Below are 10,975 nucleotides of genomic sequence, written 5' to 3'. Positions count from 1 at the left end.
ATGCAGGTTTGATCCCTGGCCTTGATCCAGGTTAAGGATCCAGCGTTGCCATGAGCTGCAGTGTAGGTGGCAGAGTGACTCGGATCGAGCATTGCTGTGGCTGTGGCATAGGTCAGCAACTGTAGCTCCAAATTAACCCCCAGCCTGGAAACTTCCATATTCTGCAGGTGAGACCCTAAAAGAAAAAAAAAAAAATTCTACAACTTAAAACGTTGATCACAAATGTAATCCAGTTATTTAACAATTTTATTAAAACCACAAATCTAGCAGATTCTCAGAGATTCTCTTTGCTTCAAAGAACCAAAAGAAAAAAAAAACAAAAGCAAAATTCACACAAATACATGATCACAATGATGACAGAATTCGTTGTAATGTATATTTAAACTGATCACGGAGGTAGCACAGGTGACTCCGCGAGCAGCCAAAGGAGCAACCAATGATTGTGTTACAGAAGGTTGTACTCCTTTATGACAATCTAGATTAAGAAAGCGAGATTGGCCGGGCCCACCTTGGCAGAGGCCAAGTCCGAGGCTCGGGGGCGGAGTCAAGATCAGGAACAGATGGCTATAATTGGCCAGAATTCCCATGTCAGTTAGCGGCCAGGCCCCTAATCTTCACCTCATTCGTCGCCCGCCTACTGTAGGCGGAGCGGATACGCCCTCGGCGAATTTATTCTAGCGTCAATGAGCCTTCAGGTTCAGTAGCCTCAGGGCCTCGGGGAAGTGAACGCGCCAACGGAAGCCCGGAGCCCTCCTCCTAAAGTCGGGGAACCTGAGCTACCGGAGAAGGCCTCCCTTCCGACAGCCCCTCCCGCGGGGAAAGGTTCCGGGGCAGGAGGCGGGGCTGCCGGAAGTCGCCGGACGCCGTCTGCTGTTCGTTGTTTGAGCGGCTGACGGGAAGGAGAAGCCCGAGCTCCGGCGGCGCCGCGGGGCGGCAGTCAAGACCAGAGTCCGAGCTGCCGCTAGCCTCCGGAGAAGCCAGAAGCCGGGAGTACTGCCTGCGGAGCGACGGGTTCGGACGCCCGCTCGCCTTCTGATCTCACCATGTCGCGGGGCTCCATCGAGATTCCCCTCCGGGACACTGACGAGGTAAGTGCCGAGTATGGGGGAGGGTGGGGGCCCTGAACTTGGACGATTCCCACCCCCCCTTTCTCTCGACTTCGTTTCCGAGGCGAGAGCACCCTCTCCGCAGATCGAACTCCCGGGGCCGAAGCTCTGATCACCTCCTTCCCCATCCCCTGCGCCCTCCCAGGCTGGGAACATCAGATCCCCGCAACCTCCGGGCCACCCCAAGAGGGAGTTCTTGAAAGTTCCCCTCCAACCTGTTCGTATTTGGCAGTGCTCTGCTCTTTTCCTAATTCAGGGGCGCAGAGGTGTGAGTGCCTGGCAAAATGTAAGGCACCTCACAGATCGCTGAGGTGGGCGCTGATGTCACTGAGTTCTCTCTGCTGCTCAAACTAAGTATCTCTCCTGGGAATATGTAGGTTGTCGCCCTTTCTCCCTTAGAAACTCGAGTGTCATGGTGCCCCAGGTCTGCCGAGCAAAGCTCTGTCAGCGAAATAGGGACCCCAAGATAACAGCCGCTGCTGTGTGCTAGTAGAATTGACCCACTCTCCCTTCTTGTCACCTCTTTCATGAGTGGCCTATGACTTGTATGGGTAAAGCTCCCAGCATCGATGTTATCTTATTGGAGATCTCATACTCTTTTTATTTGATTATTTAGATACAATATTGAGATATATTTCACTTTCCATAAAATCCAATGGCTTTCAGTAATATTTACAAAGTTGTCTAACCATCACCACTATCTAATTATAGAACGTTTTCCTACTATTATTTTTGTGCCACATTCAGGAGTGTGTGACACAAGTGCTGCCTCCATGATTGAGGTTTACAGTGGTATTCAACTTTGCATTGCTTCTAGAATTGTGCTTCTCAGGTTGTCAGACCAATGGCATCAGAGTCTCTGGGGGTGCTTATCTGCTCTTTACTTGCATTTAAACGTTAAGTAGAGTATCATTTTATTTTTCAGTAAGCAGAGCTTTTGCAGCGTTTTATAGGTCTAGGGATTCAAGAACAAACAATTTGTTTGCTTCTAATATCACTATATAACCTATTTGTTGTACGCTCGTTAAACATTTCTTAACACGCTTGTTCAGCCCTATTGAAATGGAGTACAAAGCCTATGTATAACCATATTGATGTATACTCAAGAAAGCAGCCATCAAAGAAGAAATGTGACTTTAAAAAGAAGAGTTTTTACCTACATTTTGTATTTTAGGTCATCGAACTTGACTTCGATCAGTTACCTGAAGGAGATGAAGTTATCAGTATTCTGAAACAGGAACACACACAACTGCATATATGGATTGCTTTGGCGGTGAGTATTCATGAAACAAATGCTTGGGCACATGATCAATTAAAAATACTGTGTGTTTGGAAGTTAATTGTATTACCCTTTATGGAACAAAAAGGCCAGTTTCCTAAATAACTTGCTGGCCTCTGGTGAACCAGTATAGGTTGATTAAAGCAAAATTCATTTAAGTTAAATAGTATTCTGTATGGAACAGTTGATTATTTAGTGATTCCTCAGTGAAGACTAGCTTATGGTTTATAAATAAGCTGAGGGAAAAAAAGAAGTGCCACAATGTAAATATTGCTACTTAACATTGTTTCCTATGACAACATCACACTTCCCAGAAAATACTGTAGAAGGTGATTAGGTTTCATGCTAATGCACAAAAACCTTTTTGGATGAAATTTATCTCCCAGCTTAAGTTTTTTTATCCTCTTTGGTCCCTTCCATAACGTAAGTACCACTGGAGATTCTCAGGAAAATCATCTTAGCCTAAATTTCTGTCACCTTCTGCCCTGCCCCCACCAGCTGTGTAATGTTTCCTTTTTGTGGGACCATTATAGTAAATGATTATAGTAATAAAATATAGCAACTACTATAATCATTATTCCTAAGCAAGTTTGCCACAGATTACTTTCATGTAAAGGAGAGGCTCCTAATGTTGTCTTGGAAAGTCAGAGAAGTAGATCTGGAATGGGCCTTGCATCCGGTGCTCAAGCTTAACTCTTCAGAGTTTGTTGGGAGTTCCCTTGTGGCACCGCAGGTTGAAGATCCAGCATTGGCACTGTCTTGGCTTGGGTCGCTGCTTTGGTGCAGGTTCAGTCGCTGGCCTGGGAACTTCCATATGCTGCAGGCCCAGCCAAAGAAAAAAAACAAAAAAAAACCCCAAGAGTTTCTTAGGTGTATGTTTACAGAGAAGTACTTTAGTGACAAGTAGTGCCTTCCTGACTCAAAGTGCTAAGTTTTCCTGATCTGTGGAGAATAAGCCTTTCATGCTTGTCACACATCTTTTAAAACCAGAAGGGAACTTAGCTTTTTTTTTTTTTTTAGTACAAATCCCTCCATTAATAGCACTTACATAAAGATTGGAGTGTTGGAGGATTAGTATGGCACCTGTGGTCAAATAAACTAATGAAACTTTCATTATGGGCTATAGGTTGTTACAGAGGAAAGAATGTAGGCTTTGGGATTAGAAAGGCCTTTGTTCAAATTCCAACTCAGCTGCTAGCTAGCTGTGTGACCTTAGCCAAATGACTGACCTTCTGAGCCTGTTGCCTCACCTGAAACAGGGATTTGTTAGCATTCCCTTTAAGTGTGGTTATAACAGATTAGAGATTAATGTATATGAAGCTCCTGGAATTGTTTGTGGCCCACAGTAAGTGGTTAATCAATGATGGATATTCCTTTTATTATTAATAAATGAAATAGATGCCCGTGGAAGTTACTCAATAGGCCCAAAGTCATAGATAATTTTCGATGGATCTCGAACTAGAACCCCAGTTTTCTGTTTAGAATTCTTTATACTCTATTGCTTTCTCTCCTGGGCTCTGATTCAGTTTGAAATTAACTTTTGCTAGGTAAGCAGTAAGTTGGAAGCATTTGTAGTGATTATAATTTTTAACCAACTTTATTGGGTCTAATCCACCAATAGTAAACTGCATGTATTTTGACATGTACCATTTGAGAAGTTTTAGCATGTATATATATGTATAAACACACACCTGTGAAATCATCACAATCAAGATAACGGCTATATCCATCACCCCCCAAAACTTTCCTCCCCACCCTGCCTTCTCCTGCACAGTGCCCAGCCACCCGGATCTGCTTTTAGTTGCTAAAGATTCGTTTGAGATTTATCTGTGTTGTAGCATGTATCCAATAACTCCTTTTTTTTACTACAAAGCAGTAGCCATTGTACGGATGGACCACAGTTTGTCTCTTCACCTTTTGCTCAACAATTGAGTTGTTTCCCATTTTAGGCTGTTACACATAGAGCTCCTATAAATACTGGTGTGCTCCTTTTGTATAGATATAATGCTTCAATAATTCTAATTTAATTCGTTACCTTATAGCTGGAATACTACAAGCAAGGAAAAACAGAAGAGTTTGTAAAGCTGTTGGAAGCAGCGCGTATAGATGGCAATTTGGACTACAGAGACCATGAGAAAGACCAGATGACTTGCTTGGATACATTGGCGGCCTATTATGTACAACAGGCTCGAAAGGAAAAGAATAAGGACAACAAGAAAGACCTTATTACGCAGGCAACCCTGTTGTATACAATGGCAGATAAAATTATTATGTATGATCAGGTAAGTTAAGTCACATTTCTTTACATTTATGAAAAGGCAAAAAATACCACGTGAAAGCAAAACGTGTAGGCAAGAGATTTTTAAAAATTTTTCTTGGCATTCCCGTTGTGGCTCAGCGGGTTCTGAACCCAACCAGTATCCATGAGGTTGCGGGTTCGATCCCTGGCCTCGCCCAGTTGGGTTAAGGATCCAGCATTGCCGTGAGCTGTGGTGTAGGTCGCAGCCGTGGCTCCGATCCTACCAGCAACTACAGCTCTGATTTGACCCCTAGCCTGGGGACTTCCAAGTATGCCAGAAGTGGGGCCTTAAGAAACAAGCAAGCAAACAAAAATCTCAAAATAACACAGTTGATAATAGTCAAAAAGCAGGATTTAATCAGGGTTTCTTATTAAAATAGGAACTTCTTTGGCCCTTGTACTGGTGAAGTAAATGGCAAATTTAGCATATAAAACTTATTTGCATGTGGAGTTAGTAATTCCACATTCCCAGGTGAATTTCAAGGATATTTTAAGAGACTTGAACTTTTCTTTTTGTCATTGTTCCAGGCACAGAAGACTTGCATTTCAGGGTAATGTCTCCATGTGTACTTAAGAATTACTTATTAGTAATTTAAACACACTACAGTGATAGAAGAATTTGTTTGATGCCATGCTCCATTTCCTTCCTGCACAGTTTTCATTTTCATGCTACACATTTGTGTTAGATTAAGGTTAGTCCTTGGTAAGATCAGGTCTAAGATGATGAATTACTTTTTCAGAACCATTTGTTGGGAAGAGCCTGCTTCTGTCTCCTTGAGGGTGACAAAATGGATCAGGCTGACGCACAGTTTCATTTTGTGCTCAACCAGTCCCCAAATAATATCCCAGCCCTTCTTGGTAAGTCATTTTCGGCAACCTCTTAGGAATCTGTTTTTCAACATGTGCCTAGAATATATCTCTTTGTTGCTAGCTCCTTAGTAACTAGGTTGGGCAGCAAAGTAGAAGAGCTTTACCTTATTAAAAATAAGGCTATTGCAGGGACTTCTCTGGTGGCGTTGCCACTGCTGTGGCACAGGTTCCATCCCTGGGCTTGGAACTTCCTCATGCTGTGGTTGTGGCCAAAGAGGAGGGCAGGGGGCCTATTGCAGTAGATCATTATTTCTCTTTAAAGAAATAAGATATATACTAGTTACGCATAATTTGTTATCCACTCCTAAAGAGTCAATAAACAACCTATTTGGAAAATTCTAAGCTAATTGTTTTATAACATTTATCATAAAGATAGGACTGTTCTGGGAGTTCCTGTCATGGCACAGTGGTTAATGAATCTGACTAGGAACCATGAGGTTGCAGGTTCGATCCCTGGCCTTGCTCAGTGGGTTAACGATCCGGCATTGCCATGAGCTGTGGTGTAGGTTGCAGACGGGGCTCGGATCCCGAGTTGCTGTGGCTCTAGCATAGGCCGGCGGCTGCAGCTCCGATTCGACCTCTAGCCTGGGAACCTCCATGTGCTGAAGGAGCAGCCCTAGAAAAGACAAAAAAAGACCAAAAAAAAGATAGGACTGTTCTAATTATAGGCATAGATTAATGGACCCTTATGGAAAACAAAATTTAATATGAAATCATTTTTGCTATTTTCAAGTATTTCTTACTGACAGATATATTTGAATTAGATGAGCATTAAGACTTATGTTCTATAATAAGTGCATATTTATTTTTAAAAATCATTACAGGTAAAGCATGCATTTCATTCAACAAGAAGGATTACAGAGGCGCTCTTGCTTACTATAAGAAAGCCTTGCGTACTAACCCAGGATGTCCAGGTAAGGGAAAATTTTAAGGCTAAGCTATGTACAATTGATTGATTCAAAAGCTAAGTAGTAGATCCTAATATAATCTTTTTGCCCTATACTCTTTTTCGTTCCAAAATCTCATTTGTTTTTAGCAAATGGCCAAGTAAAATAGGGAATGAGAAATGATCGTTGGATTTGGCAGCATACAAATCATTAGTGACCTTGCTAAAAGCAGTTTCCCTGGAATGGTAGAGGTGAAATACTCATTGGAGTGGAGTCAAGAGAAAAGGAAGGGAAAGGAATTGGAGGCAAGTGTAGACAGAGCTCTCCAGGAGTTTGCAATCTAGGGAAGAGTAAGAATGAATTTGCAGCTGGAAAGGGAAATGGAATCGAGAGAGGGTTTTTTAAAGATGGGAGAATGTTATGTGAATGAGAGTAATCTAGTAGAGAAGGAAAATGTGATGATGCAGGAAAATTAGGGGAGGTTTGCAGGAGCAGTATCCTTAGATGAGAAGGGGTGAGGTCTCCTGAGCAGTGAGAGGTTGGTCTTAGATAGGAACATGGTTGTATTTTGGCATGGCTTTGAAATTGGGAAGCATTTATAAGCATAGCTCTGCAGTTGTGCCTGTAGTCAGTCACTGTATTTAAGACCTTAATGAAACTTTTTTTCCTTTGTTTAAAAATTGCTGTTCGGGGAGTTCCTGTCGTGGCTCAGTGGTTAATGAATCCAACTAGGAACGATGAGTTTGCGGGTTCGACCCCTGGCCTCGCTCAGTGGGTTAAGCTCTGGTGTTGCCGTGAGCTGTGATGTAGGTTGCAGATACGGCTCGGATCCTGCATTGCTGTGGCTCTGGCATAGGCCAGTGGCTACAGCTTCGATTAGACCCCTAGCCTGGGAACCTCCATATGCTGCAGGATTGGCCCTGGAAAAGACCAAAAAAAATTGCTATTCGGGAGTTCCCGTTATGGCTCAGCAGTAATGAATCCAACTAATATCCCTGAGGATGCAGGTTCAGTCTCTAGCCTCACTCAGTAGGTTAAGGATCTAGCATTGCCACAAGCTGTGGTATAGGTGGAAGACGCGGCTTGAATGCTGCATGGCTGTAGCTATGGCGTAGGCCCACAGCTGTAGCTCCTATTTGATCCCTAGTCTGGAAACTTCCATATACCACAGGTGTGGCTTTAAAAAAATAATAAATAAATAAAGTCACTGTTCAAAAATTAGATATTAAAGGTATAGTGTCGCCAGGAGTGTTGGAAGACAAGAAAAATACCACTCCTATAGGTGTTCTGTTCTTTGATGAGAAAGGTAACCATGATGAGGGTGTGGTGGGGGAGGTGAAAATTGGCCCGTATCGGGGAGAGTGCTGTCCTAGTGAAACCAAGTTTGTGATACACCTAAAGATTTTATAGTGTCGTTATACTAAGGTTAATTCTGGGCTTTTGCAACTCATAGATCGTGTTGAAGCATTTAAAAATTTTTGAATCCTAAAACTGCCCTAGTTTGACAGACTGACTTGATTTTATTTTTTAGCGGAAGTGCGTTTAGGAATGGGCCACTGCTTCGTGAAACTTAACAAATTAGAGAAGGCTCGTCTGGCATTCAGCAGAGCCCTAGAACTCAATTCCAAATGTGTGGGAGCCTTGGTGGGACTGGCTGTTCTAGAACTCAACAATAAAGAGGTATGTGCCTTGTCTAGTTCTCGACTGATTTGTCCGGGGAATAGGAATGTGAATTGTTATCTCAACAGAGCTGTTAAAAGATGTAATCTTTTGGAGTTCCTGTCTTGGCGCAGTGGTTAACAAATCTGACTAGGAACCATGAGATTGTGGGTTCGATCCCTGGCCTTGCTCAGTGGGTTAAGGATCCGGTGTTGCTGTGAGCTGTGATGTAGGTTGCAGACATGGCTCGGATCCTGCATTGCTGTGGCTCTGGAGTAGGCCAGTGGCTACAGCTCTGATTAGACCCCTAGCCTGGGAACCTCCATATGCCGTGGGATCGGCCCTAGAAAAGACAGTAAATTATTTAGGGCAATGATAGCCGATATATTTATTATATGCCCCTGTTTTCAAAGAGCAGGAACTGCTTTCTAGTGGCAATCCCTCTGCAGTTAAGTTTGTTATTTTTATTTTTTAATTTTTTATTTTTATACCACTTTTAAAGATTACTTTCCACTTACAGTTACTACAAAATATTGGCTCTGTTCCCCATGTTGTATAATACATCCTTGAGCCTCTCTTACACTCTATAATCTGTCTCTCCCACTCTCCCACTGCTATATTGCTCTCTCTCCCCTCCCCCCACTGGTAACCACTAGTTTGTTCTCTGTATCTGTGAGTCTGCTTCTTGTTTGATATATTCACTAGTTTGTTATATTTTTTAGATTCCACATATAATCGATATCATATAGTATTTGTCTTTCTCTGACTTATTTCACTTGGCATAATGCCCTCGGAGTCCATCCATGTTGCTGCACATGACATTATTTCCTTCTTTTTTATGGCTGAGTAGTATACCACATCTTTGTCCCTTCATCTGTTGCTGGACACTTAGATTGTTTCCACATCTGGGCAACTATAAATAATGCTGCTATGAACATTGGGGTGCATGTACCTTTGAATTAGTGTTTTTATTTTTTTCAGATATATACCCGGGAGTGCAATTGCTGGGTCATATGATAGTTCTATTTTTAGTTTTTTGAGAAACCTCCAGACTATTTTCACAGAGGCTATGCCAACTTGCATTCCCGCCGTATTGTTTGACATTTTTTTATCCCCGGTGAAAGGTAACTAAAACAAGAGTTAGATTTTGGTATCTAAACTTAGATTGGTATAACCTTCTTTCTTCAGACTATAATGTTTCACTCAGCCCTGCCATCATTGCTTTTTCTTTTAGGCTGATTCCATCAAAAATGGTGTCCAGCTTCTTTCCAGAGCCTATACGATCGATCCTAGCAACCCTATGGTGTTGAACCACTTGGCAAATCACTTTTTCTTCAAAAAGGTAGGAGAAATCATTTATTAAAGTTGTTTCATTATAAGTCCTGGTTTTTGTTTGTCTGTCATGCAGTCAATACTTTCTTTTTAACTCAGAAGGAAATTTGAGTCAATTTTTTTCAAATTAGAGTTTGTATTAGTATCTGGGGATGGGTGTGATAGTTTGTCCATTCACTCACTCATTTAATAATTATTGACCCTTTATACTCTACCCAGCATTGTGAAGGGAATGTGGAATTTAGTAAGACATGATTTCTGCACTCAAGAAGTTAGGTTTTGGAGTTCCCGTTGTGGCTCAGTGGTTAGCGAATCTGACTAGGAACCATGAGGTTGCGGGTTCGATCCCTGGCCTTGCTCAGTGGGTTAAGGAGCCGGTGTTGCCCTGAGCTGTGGTGTAGGTTGCAGATGCAGCTCGGATCCCCCGTTGCTGTGGCTCTGGCGTAGGCCGGCAGCTACAGCTCCGATTCAATCCCTAGCCTGGGAACCTCCATATGCCTGCCGCGGGGGCGGCCCAAGAAATGGTAAAAAGATGAAAAAAAAAAAAAAGCAGTTCAGTTTTGAATCTGACTTGCATCCGTGAGGACGCAGATTCGATCCCTGGCCTCACTCACTGGGTTAAGGATCCGGCATTGCTGTGAGCTGTGGTGTAGGTTGCAGACGTGGCTCAGATCTGGTGTTGCTGTGGCTGTGGTATAGGCCAGCGGCTACAGCTCCGATTGGACCCTTAGCCTGGGAACTTCCATAAGCCACAGGTGTGGCCCTAAAGAGAGGGGAAAAAAAAAAAAAAAGTTGTTCAGTTTTATAGGAAACACAGTAGTTAAGGAGAGTTTCCACCACCAAGAAGGAAAAGCTCTTGAACTAGGTTTTTAGAAGAAGGTCACTAACTGAAAGGAGAGAGGCATGGTCTTAGTAGTTTAGTAAGAGCCTAACATATGGTGAAATTTTTGTTTATTTTTGCATGTTGGTCATGATATGATTTTTAAAGCTACTGCTAATTCTGTAGAAGTAATGGCGTTCTAGATTTCTTAAACACTAAATCCAAGATTCTACTGGCAGAGTTTTTATATAGTAAGCGTGAGCTTTATCTGTCATTGAAACCAGCTACTAAATTGTACTAAGAACTTTAATTAAATAGCAATTTAGGTAAAAGTTTACAAAACCACATCAATCCTTATTAATAATAGATGCTGTGTTGCTGTTATAGTTGCTGTTAATATGTATTCTATGCTTACTAATGCATGTTAAAAATGCGTGCCAAAAATGCATGCCATGGGAGTTCCCATTGTGGCGCAGTGCCAACTAGGAACCATCAGGTTTCAGGTTCCATCCCTGGCCTCACTCAGTGGGTTAAGGATCTGGCATTGCCATGAGCTGTGCTGTAGGTTGCAGATGCAGCTCAGATCCTGCATTGCTGTGACTGTGGCATAGGCCAGCAGCTGTAGCTCCAATTTGACCCCTAGCCTGGGAACCTCCATATGCCATGGGTGTGGCCCTAAAAAGCAAAAAAAAAAAAAAAAAAAGGCCTGCCATGTATTTATAT

The 10,975-nt window shown here is 42.5% G+C and overlaps 1 protein-coding gene across 1 annotated transcript in view; it reads left to right on the top strand.

Moving 5' to 3' along the window:
* Positions 1 to 688: 688 nt before the first annotated feature.
* The window catches only part of CTR9 (CTR9 homolog, Paf1/RNA polymerase II complex component), a 28,736-nt gene continuing 18,449 nt past the window's right edge, over positions 689 to 10,975 (top strand). Inside the window, exons 1-7 of the mRNA XM_047776282.1 lie at positions 689 to 1,088; positions 2,281 to 2,379; positions 4,428 to 4,667; positions 5,425 to 5,542; positions 6,379 to 6,468; positions 7,973 to 8,121; positions 9,335 to 9,442. Of these exons, the coding sequence (XP_047632238.1) occupies positions 1,044 to 1,088; positions 2,281 to 2,379; positions 4,428 to 4,667; positions 5,425 to 5,542; positions 6,379 to 6,468; positions 7,973 to 8,121; positions 9,335 to 9,442 (849 nt within the window). The 5' untranslated portion in view covers positions 689 to 1,043. The remainder of the gene's footprint in view (positions 1,089 to 2,280; positions 2,380 to 4,427; positions 4,668 to 5,424; positions 5,543 to 6,378; positions 6,469 to 7,972; positions 8,122 to 9,334; positions 9,443 to 10,975) is intronic.

The sequence above is a fragment of the Phacochoerus africanus genome, chromosome 4 (assembly GCF_016906955.1).
Source record: "Phacochoerus africanus isolate WHEZ1 chromosome 4, ROS_Pafr_v1, whole genome shotgun sequence".
NCBI classification, from domain to species: domain Eukaryota; kingdom Metazoa; phylum Chordata; class Mammalia; order Artiodactyla; family Suidae; genus Phacochoerus; species Phacochoerus africanus.
This window is presented reverse-complemented; position numbering and strand designations above follow the sequence as displayed.